This window comes from Protomyctophum parallelum, assembly GCF_964188405.1.
Source record: "Protomyctophum parallelum genome assembly, chromosome: 14".
NCBI classification, from domain to species: Eukaryota; Metazoa; Chordata; class Actinopteri; order Myctophiformes; family Myctophidae; genus Protomyctophum; species Protomyctophum parallelum.
The window spans coordinates 7625772-7646640 of record NC_139709.1 but is presented as its reverse complement, the minus strand read 5'-3'; the positions used below and the strand labels follow the sequence as shown (position 1 = coordinate 7646640).

Here is a 20869-nt window from a genome sequence, read left to right as displayed (position 1 = left end):
AAGTGCATGATGATCAGAGCTGGGAAGAGCAGTGTGCGCTCCAGTGTGTCTGTATAGTAACACAGCAATGTGCAGCAGGGCGTTGCTGGTAGCTAAATAACACTTCCTCTGGACGCGAGGCTCCAGAGACGTGCTGCATGAATAGAGACCTCTGGACAAACTGGTGTGGTGTCAAGTCACATGAAATGGTCTATATTTAGTCTATATTTAGTTCTTACTTAGTTTTCTTCAGTGAAAAAAGGTAGTTTTTCGTCATAGTTTCATTTGACGAAATGAGCACTGTGTGTGTGTGTGTGTGTGTGTGTTAGGGCTGCACGATATGGACAAAATTTCATATCTCTGAATTTATGCAAAATATTGCAATATCGATAAAAATAAATCAGTTTTTCTTGCCGCCATTACTGTCTCTGTATCAAAAAGAGTCACATATCGTTGATATATTGATAGATCGATACATCGCGATACTGTTGCCTTTTTTGCGATGCCGACATTGCGCATGTTCCTACCTCGAAAACGATACGATAACGACATATTGTGCAGCCTTAGTTTGAGTCTTACTTGTCAGGACTTAACCCATTCTGACCGGGCACCCATTTTGGTGTCAGCATCATGTTGTGCTTTAGCTATTGAAAAATAGCAGATCTACAAGCTCATATCGCGCCACCGAGTGGCGCGATACGAGCTTGTAGGTCTGCTATTTTTGAAAAATCGAAGAGCGACTGACATTTTTAGAATCTGATCTCAGGTCAGAATGGGTTCATCAGACCAGTGTGTGTCCGGCGGAAACCTCGTATGAATCTGATCTCAGGTCAGAATGGGTTATTTAGTTCTTACTTAGGTTTTCGTCAGTGAAAAAAAGGTAGTTTTCCGTCATAGTTTCATTGGACAAAAGGACCACTGTGTGTGTCCTTACTTGACAGGACTGCGGCTCTCCAGCGAGGGCAGGATGATGGTGACGGTGGTCTCGGTGTCTCGGGTGTGGTCGATCTCTGGCCGGCGGATGGTGATGGGCGGGGAGGTCTTGGCGTGGATGCGGTGGCGCAGCCCGCCCATGTTGCCCTCAGGGGACGTGATCTTAAAGTCGTAGCTGGTGTCGGGCTGCAGGTTGGGGATGACCGCCTTGCGCTGCCGCGCGTCCACCTCCATCTTCTGGCGGTTGTACTCCACCTGCACGGGACCGCACGGCAACGCGGTCAGAGTGGAGAGATAGGTGTGGAGATACGTGTGGAAGCAGTGGTAGTAACTGAGTACTATACTAACTACTTTACTTTTTTTTCTCCATTTTTCAATACTTTATACTTCCACTCCACTACATGTCAGGTGCAAATATAAAACTTCTTTACTCCACTACAATATTCAACAGATGCAGTTACCTGTTAACTGTGCACATTTAGATTACTTTAACACAATATGTAATGGTTGGAGAAACGGGGCAGTGATTGTTTGGGACGCTGTAGTGCACTATAGCAGCAAGGTTGAGGTCTTCTACGTTTTGCCGTCGAGCGCTCCTCCGCTGCAGAAAAGCGCAGAGCCACTCATCTACATAGACTAAACCAGCTGCTCAGCCGTTGTTGGTGTGAATTGGCCACAAAGCATTGCAATTACAATTGTTCACCCGAAGGGTGTTGTATAAGGAGTGGCCTATATAACAAAAACCACATATATTATCTAAGACGTGACGTACGGTGAAGCGATATGGGTAGGTGGTCTCTGGGAACTCCCAGGTGAGCAGAACGCTGGTCTTCGTGGCCAGGTTGACGGAGAAGTTCCTCGGCACGTCTGTGAAAAGGAACCAAATCATCGGTTATACTCTCAGAAAACAGCCGTTTTTTATTTCTTACATTCACAGCATTCACACCTCTGCTCCACAGCCGCAGCCCTGCCGAGGGGAGGAAGAGCGGCGTGTTAGTGAGGATGAGGAGGTGACAGGAGAGTGAAGAAGAGTGGGAGGAGGAGCCAGAGGACGGACAGAGAGAAGACGAGCCACATGCCACAGTGCCGGGTGTTTCAAGTCCCAAGTCAGCATGTCAAGACAAGCACATCACGTTTTGTTTTCTTTAGGAAAAAGGTGCTTTGTGTGTCGACTAGGTCTGTTGCAAAGTGTCCGCGGTGCCCACCCATCTGACCAATTAACACGGCAGCATGATGGGTGGGCGCCGCGTGCGTTTTCAGAGCACGCTTTGTTTTAAAAGGTTGGGAATCGCTTTTGGCTTTTGAAAGCCAAAATAAAGAAAAATAATACAACACCTACCTGTATATCCGTGGCTGTCGGAACATCTGGACTTAAGACTTAAGACGAACTTACCTCGTCCGTAGACGCAGCGGTTCCGGTTTACCTGCGTGGCGTCGGGGGTTGTGTGATAAGAAGCAGCCAGTGGCCATGATGCATTCAGCCTGCTCCCAGCCGGCTGGCTGGTGGTGAGGGGTGGGTGCTGGTGGGGGTGGGTGAGGGGTGGGGGGGTGGGGGAGAGAAGCTCTTTCTCCTTGTGGACTTGCATCAATGTTGGAGTAAAGCTGTAAGAACTTGGCTCAGAGTTAATGAATAATTAATAGTTAATAATTAGTTCAAAATGTAACTTGAGTGAAAGACATATTGGCATCAAAATATATTATATACTTGGCCATGGTAAAAGTACTTGAAAATAGCAGATATACCAGCTATATAGGCCTACCTGTCTCCAAGGCCAGGGTTCGGCAGCCCAGCGCTGGGCTGAAGGGTCCAGGCCCTGCCGCGGTGTGAGCCCTGAGGCGCACCTGGTACACCGTGCTGTGGTTCAACCCCAGGATGGTGAAGCTGGTCTGGCTGGCCGCTAGCACCACCTGCTGCAAGGGGGGGGAAACAAATAAACAGAACTATCATTGAATTATATATATTTTTGTTTGTTAATAACTAAACTGTGTAAACTAACTAAAATCACAGAGACATTTCTAGTATTAGAGGTGGATATGAAATCTTATCTTCTAACATTTGTGGATGAACAAAATAGCTAAAATAGTAGATCTACAAGATCAGCAAGTTTAGCTATTTGTCTGACCTTGCTGAATCTTGCCCAAAACACCCCATATATTACAATATAAAACCAAAAAAAATCGTACTGAAACAAATTAAAACCTCAGCCTCTTCAAAAACTAAAATCCAATCTAAACTAAAAACCCACTTAAATTTTTTTAACACAATAAAAAAATGAAACAAAACAAATAAAAAAAATGCTAAACCTTAGCAGGGAGGGCGGGTGAGGAGGTCGGACCTGGGACCGTGGAGGTCATATGGGCTGAGGCGGTCGTTCTCGGGACAGTAGAGGACTTATTGGGCATGTAGGGTGTTACTGGGACAGAAGAGGTCTTGTTTAGTGAGGAGCTGGGACTCGGGACAGAGTCGTTCTCGGTTGGGGAGTTGCTCAGACTCGGGACAGAGTCGTTCTCGGTTGGGGAGGAGCTGGGACTCGGCACAGAGTTGTTCTCGTTTGGGGAGTTGCTCAGACTCGGGACAGGGTCGTTCTCGTTTGGGAAGTTGCTCAGACTCGGGACAGGGTCGTTCTCGTTTGGGGAGTTGCTCAGACTCGGGACAGGGTCGGTCTTGTCGGGCGTCATCACGGCTCGTCGGTACACCAGCGTGTACTCCGTGATGAGTCCGTTGCGCTCCACCGCCGCCGGGGGCAGCCACGAGAGCCGCAGCGAGCAGCAGGAGGCGTGGCCGGGGTCCCATCGCATCTTGGGGTACCCAGAGGGCGGGAGCTCGGGCAGCGACACTTCCTGGCGCGCCGCGGCGCCGTAGCCCACACGGCTCCGAGCGGAAAGGCTGAAAACGTAGGCCGTGCCCCGGGAGAGGTTGGAGGCGGTGTAGGACCTCTCTGCAGCCGTGAAGTCCACCGTGGTGGTGTTGGTGGAGGAGTTCTTCAAGCCGTACTGTAGCCGGTAGCCCTGGATCTCCATTGGAGGACCCTGGCTGTCTGCATGGGCTGGTGGTGCAGGGGACATGACAGCGTTATGTTACAGAATATTGTTCAACCCACTGATTTTCCATTTCCCACACACGACACATTAATGCATTCACATCAGGATTTACACACTGAGTTAAGCTCTGACATTTAAGTGAAGTAAATCGCTACTGTGGCTTTAGCACATTTTAGACGAAAACAAATCAACCAAGGTTTTTCTGCTCTGGTGAGAACAACTGCAACAGCTGCAATGACTCAACGTCAGACACGCCCGGACACGTTTGTATGACAATTAATCGTCAACGTAAAAAGTAGTCACGGCGGCGACAAGACTGGCAACGCCTACCTGGTGGAGGAGTCCATCCAATCAGCACGGACGGATCGCTTCCTGGCTGCAGCCTCAGAGACGGGAGGCCGGGGACTGTGAACCAAAATGGAGGAAGTGTCTTCAGCAGCGGAATCAATGCTCCGATAATTAAAAGGCTGGAGAAACCAACTTTAAATGGCTGTTTACAGTGACTACACAGGTTTGCCTGCGGCAGACTTTTTTTTTCTTTTTCCCCACCCCACAAGATCAATGTCCGAGCGAGTGTGTTTGTTACTAGTGTCCAGCCAATGAAGTGTGGACTTGTTACTAGTGTCCAGCCAATGAAGTGTGGACTTGGCATAAACAGCCAAGTCCACTGGACGCTTCACAAACCTCTCAGCTCAAGACCTAAAAGATAAATTACACGTTTGTTGTGCATGAGCTTCTAGAACTGCTTGTGATTTGTTTCACTACTTCTTAAACATATTTTGTTTCATTTATTTTTTTATTTTTTATTTTTTTTATTCATTAAATACTTTTGAAAAATGTTGTAATTGTTTTTAAATTGTTGGAAAAGGTGTGATTTTTTTCATTTAAACTTAAATATTTTGAAATATAGTAAACAAACTTTGCTCAGACACAATGATGTAAATTCTCCATTAATTGTCAATGGCATACATGATGTGTGTGGTCACCCACCCACCCATGCCCAGTGTGCTCACCCACCCACCCATGCCCAGTGTGCTCACCCACCCACCCATGCCCAGTGTGGTCACCCACCCATGCCCAGTGTAGTCACCCACCCACCCATGCCCAGTGTGCTCACCCACCCACCCATGCCCAGTGTGGTCACCCACCCACCCATGCCCAGTGTGGTCACCCACCCATGCCCAGTGTAGTCACCCACCCACCCATGCCCAGTGTGGTCACCCACCCATGCCCAGTGTAGTCACCCACCCACCCATGCCCAGTGTGGTCACCCACCCATGCCCAGTGTAGTCACCCACCCACCCATGCCCAGTGTGGTCACCCACCCACCCATGCCCAGTATGATCACCCACCCATGCCCAGTGTGCTCACCCACCCACCCATGCCCAGTGTGGTCACTCACCCACCCACCCATGCCCAGTGTGATCACTCACCCACCCATGCCCAATGTAGTCACCCACCCACCCATGCCCAGTGTGGTCACCCACCCACCCATGCCCAGCGTGGTCACCCACCCACCCATGCCCAGTGTGGTCACCGACCCATGCCCAGCGTAGTCACCCACCCACCCATGCCCAGTGTGCTCACCCACCCATGCCCAGTGTGCTCACCCACCCACCCATGCCCAGTGTGCTCACCCACCCATGCCCAGTGTGCTCACCCACCCATGCCCAGTGTAGTCACCCACCCACCATGCCCAGTGTGGTCACCCACCCACCCATGCCCAGTGTGGTCACCCACCCACCATGCCCAGTGTCGTCACCCACCCATGCCCAGTGTGCTCACCCACCCACCCATGCCCAGTGTGCTCACCCACCCACCCATGCCCAGTGTCGTCACCCACCCACCCATGCCAAGTGTGCTCACCCACCCACCCATGCCCAGCGTGGTCACCAGCCGGGCCTTGCTGTGCACGCCGTCCCCCTTGGTGCTGTAGGCTGCCACGGACACAGAGTACACTGTCTCTGCTCTCAGGTCTCCTACGATCATCTCCTGCAGACCAGAACAGATCAATTAGGGTGCAGCAGGGACAGGCATGAGGGACTTGCTTTTATTGACAGAACATGCATCATTATACAGTACAGTGCAGGAAATAATATGTCTCATACGGATCAGAACACAATAACTGATCGAGAGATTATCTTCATTGTGGTCCCCTGTGTGTGAGTAAATTGAGGGTGAATATCTTCTGATATGTGCATACTATAGTCCAAATCGACACATCAATGTCAGTTGCATATTATATTTCATTATTTGTAAATTAATACAAATTTGAAGTTCTGAAAAGGTGACTGCGTAGAGGCAGTGAAGACATTCTGTACAGAATGAAGGGCACTGCTAGTTCTACAATACAATACTGTATTGACTGTACTTGCTAAACTATTAACTACTAGCATTCCAAAGCAGCTCTGTCTGCCATGCTCTGAAAGCCTCTCTATTGTTAATGTGAAATTGAATGTATATTGATGATAATACTGTATAAGTGTCCTTGCATTTAGTTTCCATGGAGCTTGTCGTGAAATATTTACTTTGTTATTTTCTGAATGTTGAAGATGCGAAAGATTTAGCCGAACTTCAAACACTAAGGCCCTCATTTATCAACCGTGCGTACGCCAAAATATGGGCGCACGCCGAAATTACCGACATTTTCGGCATTTAACATTTCCGGCAAAGCTTGAAATTGAACTTGAGTAGGACAAATAGTCACGTCTGGTCGGGACCTGCCGTACGCTATTTTCTGTCTTACACAAGCGGAGCAGCCTTGTCTGAACTGCTGAGATCGGCTGTCACAGGCATCTAAACATATATGTATTCACTCCTAAAATGTTTATATAAAATGTATGTATAATGTATATGGGCTACATGTAAAAAATAAATAAATAAAAATGTTAAGGAATACATGTGTCATATGAAATTAGTAGGAGATAAAATCGCGCAATTAAAAACAATGTTGCAAGAGATGCTTAAGCCATTTAAACAGTGTTTTGCATGAGCGCATACATGCGAGGATTTGGGCTGTCTGTGCTGAAATATTTCCAACGTTGCTCAGCTGCGGAGAGTCCCAACGTGCAGGTATAGCCTACTGTAGCCTAATCTACAGCATGAAGGCCGATGTCTTTCTTACGGTATGTGCAATATAATAAACCCGACGCGTCGCTCGAATGCCAAATGTACCGTGCCAGGCTCCCAGCGCAAGTGGGAACTGCATCGGAGATATTACCCAGCCAGCCCACGCTGCCCACCACACCAGCCACATGAGGCTATATACTGTTTTGGCTGCACATTCATATAATGACAGTTGACAGCCCGGCCACTGCAGTACGACTAACGACTGCGAGGCAATCTAAATAGACTGTCGAACGTCGGAACGTGCATGGTCAGTTGGTCGGACGGACCACTGTGATAGAGGGAGACAGACAGACAGACAGACAGGACAGGAGGAGCACCTGCAAAACAGCAGCGTGTGTGTGCCTATTTGTTATTTAATTATGGTTCACAGGTTCAGGTTTTCGTTCACTAATATATCTTGTTGTATATTAAATTAAAAATTAATTAATAATTTAATATACAACTAACAACACACAGTGAAAGTTGCAAATAGCGATATGTGCGTGCGTGCGGGGGGTGAGGCGGGCAGCAAGGGAAGCGAAGCGAGAGGAGAAACAGACAGCTTTATTTTAATGTGTCATGTAGGTGCGTGCGTGCATGCGTGCATGACAGCAAGGCAAGCGAGGTGAGAGTGAAACAGACAGGGTAGGCCTACAACTTTATTTAATTCATGCAGGTGTTCGTTCTTTATTTGTTTAACAACACACCAGTTAGTTGGGCTTGCAAGTTGCGTGTGCGTGCTGTGCGTGTGTATGAGAGAGGGGGGTGAGGCGTCAGAGGCGGGCAGCAAGGCATGGGAGAAACCTATTTTTTCATGTAACCATGGTTTCAGGAAACGTATTGCCGTTGTTCATGTCGCAAAAACGAGGGCGAGGCTTGATTTCTTAGGGCGTGCCAGATCAAATTCAGCCGTGACATTTATTAACGTGAGAACAAAATTAAGGAAGGATCAGCTGTTTGCGATCACTTTATAAATGCCGTGGCGACGTGGGTGTACTACGAAACCTGCACTCGAATCTGTGGCAGATTTTACACCCGATTGATAAATGAGGGCCTATAGTTCCAGAGCTATTTCCAGTGAAACAACGGAGTGGTTTGACTCTGTGCGAATGTGTGTCTTTGTGTCTGAAGGTTTTGTTTGGTTGTGACACTGCAGTGTGTTGTAACATTGTGTGTTGTGTTGCGATGTGTCATCTCCAGCAGAGTGTTGTGTTGTGTTTCTCTGTTTTGCGTTGCGTTGCGTACTCACATACTGAGTGGAGTCATCCTCCTCCATCTGAACCAATAGACCGGACACACCCCACCACACGCAAGCAAAAGAGAGAGAGAGAGAGAGAGAGAGAGAGAGAGAGAGAGAGAGAGAGACATTTCTCAATGATATATATTTATTTTATGAATCAATCTTTTATTATACACATGAAAAAAATCCCACATTAACTGTGCCAAGACCAGACTTGGGAATTGACCCAACAACTACATCGGGATTCGGGAGGAAAAAGGGGATAGTGTGTGTGTGTGTGTGTGTGTGCGCGTGCGTGCGTGTGTGTGTGCGTGACCCTGACTGCTCTAAATGTAATGAAATGAAATGAACAAACAAACAAACAAATACATAAATACTAACCTGGGCGTCGTCCAGGAGGAGGTCTTTAATGCGAGGCAGGCTCCCTGATTGGCCGGTCGGCTCCGCCAGGCCGAAGTGGACCTGGTAGCCGCGGATCTGGCCGTGCCGTAACCGCGGCGACACCGATCGCCAGCTCACCCTGAGCGCCGACGAGTTGAGAGACCGCACGTCCACCTGGCGGGGGGCCGCGCCCGGGACTGACCACACACACACACACACACACACACACACACACACACACACACACACACACACTTAATTAACTGAGTAATTGACCAGTACAGTAAATGAGCAACTGGAGTGATCAATAACGAGCAGTAGTTCAGACACTCACTCACTCACCGGTCTTGCCATGTCTGCTTTTTAGAAGCTACTTTGGGCTTGTTTTGTCTGCGAAGACGCTTGTAAATATTGGTAGTTGCATTTAAGGGTCATGGGGGGCTTGTTTCTAATTAAGGTGCAGAAGCATAGTGTCCATTAATTGTTTCTAAGGTGCAGAAGCATAGCGTCCATTAATTGGGGCGCTTGGGCACAGGTCCAGTCAATTGAGAGCTTGCCCAGTGTAGCTTCTGCAAAGACGTGGGCGAAAAACTAAGCAGAGCAACAATTGGCAGTCCCTCACACGTTGGCATGCAAATTTATGTTGTAACGAACCACAGCAAGCCACCTTTGTTTTCAAATGCCCCCCCCCCCCCCCTGTTACCTCTCATAATGGTACCAACATCAATACAGCATGGAAATGTGGACAGAATCTTAACCAACGATAACAAAATCGTCTGAAAGGCTAAATGTCATCAAATGGCGTGTCTCGTGTACGTGGCTCAAATGCTGAATAAATAGTGGTTCTTGATATAAAAAGGGTTGAAAACCACTGTCATAGACTCATGGTTGGCTTGTTTGTCTCACTTTGTCACCCACACTCACCATCCTCATATGTCCTGCAGACTGTGTCCTGGCTGGTGGGGACACCAGTATCCTGGTTCCCGGGGACACGAGTGTCCTGGTCCTGGCTGGTGGGGACACCAGTGTCCTGTCTGGTGGGGACACGAGTGTCCTGGTCCTGGCTGGTGGGGACACCAGTGTCCTGTCTGGTGGGGACACGAGTGTCCTGGTTCCCGGGGACACGAGTGTCCGGGTCCTGGCTGGTGGGGACACCAGTGTCCCGGCTGGTGGACGAGGGCACCGCCAGCGTCCCGTTGGAGGCCAGCGCCAGCGTCACTCTGTACCAGCTCCACTTGTCCAGTCCGTCCAGCACAGAGTGACCACGCCAGGGAGCAACCAGCATGGACGCTGCTCTCATCTTAGCGCTGTGTCACAAGTCATACCATTTTTGTTTTAGGTGACAATCTAGTGTCAAAACAACAACTGAATTGCAATTAATTATTTAGTTGTGTTTTTGGTATTGAACAGTAACACGATACGGTAAATCAAAATTACATTTATGTTTGCCGACTGACAATGATCTGTACCAATAATCATAATACATACTGTACAATGACCTATAGGCCTATATAATTAATAATTGTATACTTCAAACAAATACTTAGATATAAGTAGATATTATTTCTGCTAAAAATAATACTAATCTAATTGTTTGAGATAATCACGATTATGTCTAACAATTGCGACAGGACCTACTGTACCTCGTCTCTCGACCGTGACCTTCGCCCCCTGACCTCGGGGTCACTCTCTGGTAGGTCAGCTCATAGTCGGCCATGGCGGCGCCTTCCGGCGCAGGGGGCGGAGTCTTCCACCACACTCTCAGCGAGGTGGAGCTGGCGCTCTCACAGGACACGCCCTCGGGAGCGGCCCAGACCACTGATTGGACAGTTAGGGTTCAGAGAAAACCCGACAACGAGAACAAGGGCCAATAATAAGGAAAGTTCTTTCCACCAAAATAACTTTTGGTTCTAGAACTGGTTCCGTTCTAGATTCCTTGGGTCGCTTTCACGGAACCGGCGGCCATGTTTTTGGCTCCATGTTCCGAACCGATATATGAGCTGGTTCAACGTTAGGCAGGGGAAAAAAAATAACTGAACTGGATCGCCCCCAGTGGAAATGGGGCCTATAAGAGCAGTGTTGATTTTGACAGAATTATTTTTATTTTAGTTTTAGCCATAGTCTCTTGAATAGTTTTCATTTAGTTTTAGTCACATTTTAGCCACCTGGAATGTTTTAGTGTTAGTCTAATTTTAGTCGACTTTTTTAACAAAAATATATTTTGGCAGGCATCGATGCCATCAAGTCCCTTCCTACCATTTTAGTCTAGTTTTTATTTGTTGACGAAATTGAATATAAATTTAGTCTTAGTTTTAGTCACCATAGATTAGTTTTCAGTTAGTTTTCATTCAGTGAAAAAAAAAGGTAGTCAACGAACATGTTTTGTCATAGTATTAGTCGAGGAAATCAGCACTGGCTACGAGAGGCAACAGAAGCCAAACGAGTGATGTGTGTCCCGCTAGCGGATTCACACGATCATCTTTATTTCTCAGTCTCTTTAGCAGATACACATATATATATATATATATATATATATATATATATATATATAGTTGAGAGCTTACACCTTTGGATATTGCTCGAAATTCATTCATTATTCATCCCCTAACATTAGAAAAAAAAAAATAACCAAAGGGAATGAAAACAAGTCAATATAAGATAAGTCCTGTTAATGTCTGTCTTTCATTTTTGGATTGATTTTGTATGTTTAGGGCCTCGGGACGGATCAAAGTAATTTCCACTGGTAAACACAAACAGGTCCCAAGCTCTAAATGGTTATTTATCTCGTGTTTCCTCCTGCTACAGAGAACGAGAAATATTTGGGTTTTGGGTGAACGTCGGCAATCCTGTCAAGTTGTTCAGACAACCGTAACCTACAAAGGATTTACAAGGCGCTTTTGGAAAGCGGCCTCTCGGGTCTATAAGTGGAATAAATCAGAGCGAAAAGAAACGAGAGATAAGAGACACTAGACGGATCCAATAAGCAGCCGAGTCGAGATGGAACTGACAAAGAAACGGTGTCGGGAGGAAACCTCGTAAAAGGTCTGAAACGGTTACTTGTCAGCATTCAAATCGAGAAACAGCAAATGTAGCAGATTGCATTTCCAGCTTGCGGATCTGCTACTGGATTTTGACTATTTTGTGGGTTTATTTAAAAAAATGAAGTGAGGGGCGTTCTTATCATCGGATCGACTTACATCATCATGACTTAAAATAGACAGTAGGTCTATTTGCTCAGACGCTATGACGTACAATTTGCCATTCATTGTCAATGGGAGTTTAATGTTTGTGCAAGACAAAAATAAGCAGATTTGCTCAGATACATATGACACTATGACCTAAAATTCTCCATTCATTGTCAATGGGAGTTTAACCCATTCTGACCGGGCACCCATTTTGGTGTTGGCATCATGTTATGCTTTAGCTATTGAAAAATAGCAGATCCACAAGCTCATATCGCGCCACCGAGTGGCGCGATACAAGCTTGTAGGTCTGCTATTTTTGAAAAATCGAAGAACGACTGACATTTTTTAGAATCTGATCTCAGGTCAGAATGGGTTAATCAGACCAGTGTGTGTCCAGTGGAAACCTCGTATGAATCTGATCCCAGGTCAGAATGGGTTAATGTTTGTGTAAATAAAGACGAAAATCTACACTAATAGCTGAGTATAGGAGGGGCTAGCACCCATGAAACAAAAAAGAAGAAGAAAAACAAAGGCTCAAATATGGAGATAGGAGGTTTCTGCCCGGACGTAAGGAGATAAGTCCAGGACGCAGGGCAGAAAAACACGACCACATAACAGGCAGACATAATGTTAGGCAGAGGACCTAATGAAATAAGGCAGAGAGCAGGAGTATCGACCCTAAGTGGACAACTTCATTACAGCAGGGGGGAATGTGTAACTGATATACCGTTGATTGTATTTTATCCTTTCTGCTACGGGTATAGCCGTCAGCAGGCGGGGCACGGTTTAGAAAAACAGGCCCCGCTAGATTTATGAATGAGAAACAGATAAAAGACTTTCGTGTTTGACGGGGGGGACGGGGACGGGAGGGCGGGGAGATGAAGGGCCGGGGCCATGCGGCGACACAGATAAAGATGTACAGTAAATTGGGCGGCGCTCTGGGGACCCGTGGAGGCATAAACCTTGACTCTCTCTACTGTATTATAGGGAGCTGGAAGGAGACTCTCACTGCAGGCTGGAGGCCAGCAACTGGATTTATTTGGACTTTACGAGACATTAAGCCGTTCTGAACGGGAACCCCATTTGGTGTTGTAAGCATTACGTTATACTTTAGCTATAAAAAAATAGCAGATCTACAAGCTCATAGCGCGGCACAGAGTGCCGCACTACGAGCTTGTAGATCTGCTATTCTTTATCGTGAAAATGTGGCGCAAATCTTTGGATGCATATTCTTTCAGAGAGAAAGTTTTTTAACTCAACTCTTTGCATCTGGAACATCATATTTTCAGATGGGGGTCGATGACCAATTTACATAACATTTTTGGGGGTCCTTGACATGAAAAAGGTTGAGCACCGACTGACATAGAAACATAGGGTTTTCAGAAAACTGCAGGATTTTAGAAGACATTATAACAAATTTCGACGTCATCAGGCCTAAATGGGTTAAGTGAAAGTAGACATACTCCAACGTAGAAAAAAACCCTGTTTAAAGTTTTTTTTTCTTAAAGGTCTGGATTCAAAATGTGACTCAAGTCATTGTTTTTTTTTCCGACTGTGGTCCCTTCTGGGGTCGCCACAGCCAATCAGCTGCCTCCATCTCAGCCTGTCCTCTGCCTCCTCTTCTCTCACACCAATAACGTCATGTCCTCTTTCACTAGGTCCATACATCTCCTATTGGGTCTTCCTCTATAAGGCCTCCTCCTGCCTGGCAGATCCAACCTCAGCATCCTTCCACCGATATACTCACTATTCTGCTCTGGCCATTTGTATCTACAAAACACCTAACGTGCGCTGTCCCTCTGAGTAAGTATTGGCATCAATATATACTTAAAGATGGAGTACCACAATTTTTGTATTTTTCCAGTTTTTCATGTGTCTATGAGGTGACAGTACTTCATTAGACACCCTGGAGTTGTTTTTATGTGCAATGGTGTATTGACTTTGTATTTAGGGTTTCTTCTTGGAGGCTGAACCCTTGACAGTCAAACGGGCCAATGAAGTAAACAGTAATATAGTGACACCACACTATCAGCCCCTCCCCTAACCCCTCCCCCTTTATCATACAACTACAGCTGTGGGTGCGGCTTCAGTTCAGGTGGATCACCACCCATCACCACCCACCAGGCAAACCAGGCATACTTAATGAACTGGTGGGCGTGTCCACATAAAAGCATGATTTTAACAAATACTGTACACTTTTTGGAAAAGGTTCTTCCCCCTTATATTGTAATAATACCTGATGATCATGTTTTAGGGTGGCACTCCATCTTTAAAGTATACAAATGCAACTCCTATCTACAGGTTTAATGTTTGTTTTAAAAACGCCGTTGACAATGCAGGGAAAATGTACTCGTCCCTAACACAAACATTAAATGCCATTAACAATAAAGATAATTTAATGTTTGTTTTGTCGACCGTTTGTTTTACATCACCATAACATCACCTAATCAACATGATGAGTTAGACTTTAACAGCGCCCCTCACTCACACGGGTGTGATTTATTTTTAATAGACGCGCTATGAATTAGGGCATGTTTTGAATCTAAACCACACGAATAAAAAGTCAAGTAAAAATACATTTGACTCCGAGATGCAGTGAAATAGAAATCAGACCAGTCTGAAGCGAGAGGTGCAACAGCACCCCCTATTGGTAAACATCGGGACATACTAGTCACATAGGTTAGGACATAGGTTGGGACATATAGGGACATTGCTGTTCCTTGGAGTGGTTGCACCACTCAAAAAGTATTGAAAATGTACGGACATACTCGTCTAAAAATAAAAACAACTTGATAATGTACTTAGGTACAATTGTTGAGTAAAAGCACATATTTCCTGTGCCCCACTGCCTGCAGGGTAGAGTTTCAGGCTGCAGGCAGAACAGGGAAATGGAAGGTGATCCTGTGCCGTCTCTAAATCACAGTTCAACACAGAGGCAGCAATCAGGACGTCGGGATAGGATGACATCGCTCTAGAACGTATAGATTTAGAATGAGAAGTGCTCCAGCTTAGAGGCACCATTCAACAATGTGGACTTACAGTACGCACTCGCACACTATTTATGCATGCATGCATAACAGAGACTAACTATGCAGTAAAAAAACAAACAAACACAAAAACATCCACATTAATATTCTCCCATCTCATGGTTTCACACGCCCCCACACAGACAGTAGAACTGCAGGGCGTATAAATCATCTCAGTTATTTCTCAGTTTCACAGTTCTCTCCAGCTCACCACACACACACACATGCACAGGGTTCACAGTGCGGTACGGTAGGTACTAGGTATGGTACCGCCCACGTCTCCCTCTCTCTCTCTCTCCGTCTCGCTGGAGGCAAGAGAAAGGGCGAGGCGAGGCCAACTCGCCAACACGGGCTCCCTAGATGTTTAAGGGATGGACTAATGGAGGCGAGATCCAGTAGAACTAAAACACAAGTGATTTTGGTGTGGCTTTTTCAATTGGTTGTGTTTGGGTTCTCGCGATCTGAAAACAGCAGATCCACAACGCGTCGCTCTGCGACACATTGTGAGCTTGTTGATCTGTCATTTTCCACATGCAAAGAAGCGTAAAATCCGTGTTATACCACGCCATCAAGGCACCGCCAAAATACATTTTTGTCGACGAAATCTGCGATCGAAAATCTCATATATGTAGGCCTAGTCGACTACAACTATAGATTAAGGCTGAAACCTTTCAGATGACTAAAATATGGATAAAACTCAATAAAATTGTATTCAAAAGACCACAAATTGCTCTCAAAATCAACTCTCTAGCTCGCTATGAGAGAAAGGCGAGGCAGGCAAGACCAACCGGCAGCAGCCATTCCTCCAATAAATCCCAGCGTGTTTATAGCGTGCGAACGCACAGAAGGCAGCCATTTGTCTCAGAGCCGAGGGACGAAGGGAGGGAGGGAGGGAGGGAGGGTGAGCGCTCCCAGGAGAAGAACAATACAAAGACTTACCTTCGGTGGTACATTCTGCACCGCAGGGTGCACGCACGCACGCACGCACGCACGCACGCACGCACGCATGCACGCACGAAGCTCCCGAGAGTTGAGACTGTGACTGGTGCTTGTTTTGATTGATTCTCTCCCTTTTCTACAATGCTGTTATCGCAGTATAATATCTATATAATAGATATTCCACTGTTACGTTCTTAGCTTAGTTTCTGATGATAACTACTTTTTATGTATGTGATATATTGTATAGTTCTTGCTTAATGTAAATCGCTCTGGATTAAGAGCGTCGGCTAAATGCCTAAATTGTTTTACAAAGTACAAAGTTTGTAGATCTGAGGGTTGGATTGGGGGGTAACTCCCTGCGACATACAGTGTCATGTCCAGGTCTCTGTAGCCTCACGCTACAGAAACAGGAGATAAGCTCCTGCCCTATGGGCCGGGTGTGTGTGTGTGTGTGTGCGGTGAAAAACCCATAACGCAGAGCGGTGAGACAAGGGAGAGAATGGCGGTTCAGACCAGGGACAAGAGAGACAAGAGAGTCCCTCCCAGTGAGAGACAAGGTAGAGAGAGCATGATCGCAGAACCTACCTGTGGCAGTGGTCTGTGCGGCCAGGGCATGCGAGCACACACACACACACACACACACACAGGTTTTGGGGGCCTTTGAAAGGGGGCCGACGGTGACAGAGCGTTAAGGAGAAGTGAAAGCAGGTTGGAAAGCACAAAGAGAAGGTGAAACATTAAAACCAACGCCCGGAGCACTCCGTCTCCATCTGTCACCCTGTGCTGGCTCGCCCCGGAGAGAGAGAGAGAGAGAGAGAGAGAGAGAGAGAGAGAGAGAGAGAGAGAGAGAGAGAGAGGACAGAGATGGATGGAGGGATGAGGGCGATGGACAGAACATAAGGATTGATAAACGAGAGAGATGTGGATCACTGGATGCAGGACACTGGCTCCCTGCTGCTGGGAAGAATGTGGGGTGTGTGTGTGTGTGTGTGTGTGTGTGTGTGTGTGTGTGTGCGTCTGTGTGCGACTGTGCATGCACATGCGTGTGTGTGTGTGTGTGTGTGTGTGTGTGTGGGGGCACGTGCATGTCTAGGCTGTTATCCTACTATCTGTATGTTTATTTATGTCCTTTGTACAAGGTATTCCTCTTGTACAAATGTCAAATCTATTCCTGACATAGGCCACTTAAGTCACCAAAACCTGTGTGTGTGTGTGTGTGTGTGTGTGTGTGTGTGTGTGTGTGTGTGTGTGTGTGTGTGTGTGACATACTGGCTTGTGAGGTCCTCTGCACCAGCTCGTTGGTGAAGGCTCCAATGCCCTTGTTGGAGATGGCTGCCAGGGAGAAGGAGTAGTCTGTGTTGGCCTTCAGACCCTCCAACGTGTACGAGTTCCTGGGGCCAAAGGTCAGCTTCTCCTGAGAGGGGGGGGGGGGGTTATTGAATACTTCATTAGTCAGACATTGACTGTGGCTCAGAGGTAGAGTGGCCGGATGGGAACCGTGGCGTTCCCAGTTCGATCCCGGGCTCCCCCCATGCAGTTAGTGTCCTTGAGCAATACTCTGAACGGCTATATACTCCCAATGTGTGCTGGTGGGTGCCTTGCATGGTTTCCTCTGCCATCGGTGTATGAATGTGTGTGTGAATGGGTGAATGTAATGCACAATCTATGTAAAGGTGTGCGTGCGTGCGTGCTTGCGTGCTTGCGTGCGTGCGTGCATGCATGCGTGCGTGCGTGCGTGCAAATGAGTCTATGAAAAGCACCTTGAATAAAGGCGCTATATAAATGCACCATTTTCCTTTTTACCATTTTCAGAGAGACTAATGGACGTCTCACCAGACCAGGCCCGCCAAACTTGACGGGCCTGTAGAGCAGCTCGTAGTTCACGATGCCCTCCTTGGTGTAGGCCGGCTCCCAGGTCAGCTCGATGCTGCTGTCCGTCACCTTGCCTACTTTGAACCTACCCGGCTGGCCCGGCACTGCAGGGAGGACCAAACACACAAACACAAAATTAATAAAGTTATTAGAATATACAACGTATACTGTATACATCCTCCAAAACAAAGCAGAAAAGCTGAATGAAAGGAAATACTAAATAAACACATTCATTCATTCAAACCTTTTTTTATTCCCGAAAACATTGAGGTCACCCTCATTTGCAGTGTCGTCGAGATACACATAATACAATGTTTCAAAGCAATAGCCAAAAACAGAACAGCAACATTTCCTCATGGCGTGACGTAGCACGCACCTGAGATCAGATTCTAAAAATGTCTTCTACATCCTGACAGTTTTCTGAAAAAGCTATGTTTCTATGTCAGTCGATCTTTCGATTTTTCAAAAATAGCAGACCTACAAGCTCGTGGCGCGCTATGAGCTTGTAGATCTGCTATTTTTCAATAGCTAAAGCATAGCATAGTGCTAACACCAAAAGGGGTTCCCGCCCAAAATGGGATAAAAACAGTTGCAGACACTTGGGGGTAAGTCTGCAATCAAAGATTTAAATTGACCGTATGTTATGGGAGAACAGATCTTTAATATAAGCTGTAGCTCATTCCACGCTCGCCCACTGAAAGGCTCCAACGTAGAGAGGTTTTTATTGCACCCACTTAATGTGGGTAACTTGTTTTCTTTATGTGAAACGACTTTAGGAACTTAGCAAAGCTCAGACAATGAATGAGACAGGGCATCGATTTATGCAAAGACAGAAATATATAGAGGAACATTCTGTCTCACTGTGGTGGAGGATAAAGTGTTTAGAATGTTGAGGATGAATGAATGCAGACGCAATGCTTTTTATTCCCGACACTGATGATATGCAGGGACACACTAATGGTTTTGTTCCACTACCTACACCACAAAGGCTATTGCATTCACAAGGGAACAAAATGACCTGTTTTCACCAGAAAATAGGCTAACTGGGCCGGGCCGAGGCACAGCCGGTCACAACTAATTCGCATAATTAGTCGTATTATAATAATAATACATTTTTATGTCAATGCATCGATGAATGGAATAGGTTTGGTTTATAATCGACGAAAATGATTAGTTTGATTAATCACTTCAGCCCCATATTTTACACAACAGTGTTGCGGAAATATTGTGAAAAATAGCCAATCTACAAGCTCACAACACGTTGCTTTGTGAAGTTGTAGATTGGCTATTTTCACTATTTTATTATTTTTTAAAAAGCAAAGAAAATCATTCAAATGGATTAATGATTTTTTTATTTTGTTTTATAATCCATTAAATAGATGGACACAAGCTTTTTTTTTGTGTATAGTTCACGTTGGCATTTTCAAAATTGATGACACTATTGCAATAAAGTATTCTATCTATCTACATTAGTTGATTAGTAGATTAACCACAACCAACCAAAGATCCACTTTTCATTGCTTTCTGGTGGTTTTAGGGTGAAAACAAGCCACATTCAACTGGCCATAACTATGGAATGGATTATCGTGGCGGCACAATTCTGTGAGCGGATCGTTGTGAAGAATAATATTCTACGATATTTTGAAAAAATAGCAGACATACAAGCTTGTAGAGCTTGTACTGTAGATCTTCTATTTTTCAATAGCTAAAGTTTAACATAATGCTAGAAACACCATTGTCAATCCGCCTAGAATGGGATAGACACTGTTTTAACTCCAAAAGAGACATGAGTCATGTTGCGCGTGTGCTTGCGCACAGCCCCGCCCCCCCCCTGGCCGCCGCCGCCACCGCCACTGACCTCCAGGCATGACCTTGACATGCACGGGGTCCGAGAAGGGTCCGTCGCCCACCGAGGTGAAGGCCAGCACCTGCACCGTGTAGGTCTCCGAGGGCACCAGGTTCTGGACGGTGGTGATCACACTGTCCTGGACGTTGTGGATCTGCCACTCGTTGATGGGCCGAGACGGGTCCATGGTGTAGTACACCCTGTAGCCCTTCACCTGGGGGAGGAACCACAGACACTTTACAGACGGGTCCATGGTGTAGTACACCCTGTAGCCCTTCACCTGGGGGGAGGGAACCACAGACACTTTACAGACGGGTCCATGGTGTAGTACACCCTGTAGCCCTTCACCTGGGGGAGGAGAACCACAGACACTTTAGAGACGGGTCCATGGTGTAGTACACCCTGTAGCCCTTCACCTGGGGGAGGAACCACAGACACTTTAGAGACGGGTCCATGGTGTAGTACACCCTGTAGCCCTTCACCTGGGGGAGGGAACCACAGACACTTTAGAGACGGGTCCATGGTGTAGTACACCCTGTAGCCCTTCACCTGGGGGGAGGGAACCACAGACACTTTAGAGACGGGTCCATGGTGTAGTACACCCTGTAGCCCTTCACCTGGGGGAGGAACCACAGACACTTTAGAGACGGGTCCATGGTGTAGTACACCCTGTAGCCCTTCACCTGGGGGAGGAACCACAGACACTTTAGAGACGGGTCCATGGTGTAGTACACCCTGTAGCCCTTCACCTGGGGGAGGGAACCACAGACACTTTAGAGACGGGTCCATGGTGTAGTACACCATGTAGCCCTTCACCTGGGGGAGGAACCACAGACACTTTAGAGACGGGTCCATGGTGTAGTACACCCTGTAGCCCTTCACCTGGGGGAGGAACCACAGACACTTTAGGAGGTGTAGTACACCCTGTAGCCCTTCACCTGGGGGAGGAACCACAGACACTTTAGAGACGGGTCCATGGTGTAGTACACCCTGTAGCCCTTCACCTGGGGGAGGAACCACAGACACTTTAGAGACGGGTCCATGGTGTAGTACACCCTGTAGCCCTTCACCTGGGGGAGGGAACCACAGACACTTTAGAGACGGGTCCATGGTGTAGTACACCCTGTAGCCCTTCACCTGGGGGAGGAACCACAGACACTTTAGGAGGTGTAGTACACCCTGTAGCCCTTCACCTGGGGGAGGGAACCACAGACACTTTAGAGACAGGTCCATGGTGTAGTACACCCTGTAGCCCTTCACCTGGGGGAGGAACCACAGACACTTTAGAGACAGGTCCATGGTGTAGTACACCCTGTAG

At 46.8% G+C, this 20869-nt stretch overlaps 1 protein-coding gene across 1 annotated transcript in view; it reads right to left on the bottom strand.

Moving 5' to 3' along the window:
• Nucleotides 1-20869, bottom strand: part of ptprsb (protein tyrosine phosphatase receptor type Sb) — a 139295-nt gene that overhangs the window by 36500 nt on the left and 81926 nt on the right. Inside the window, exons 10-14 of the mRNA XM_083782502.1 lie at nucleotides 19564-19765; nucleotides 17667-17809; nucleotides 17103-17247; nucleotides 1685-1779; nucleotides 914-1167 (exon numbers count right to left, since the gene is read on the bottom strand). Of these exons, the coding sequence (XP_083638628.1) occupies nucleotides 914-1167; nucleotides 1685-1779; nucleotides 17103-17247; nucleotides 17667-17809; nucleotides 19564-19765 (839 nt within the window). The remainder of the gene's footprint in view (nucleotides 1-913; nucleotides 1168-1684; nucleotides 1780-17102; nucleotides 17248-17666; nucleotides 17810-19563; nucleotides 19766-20869) is intronic.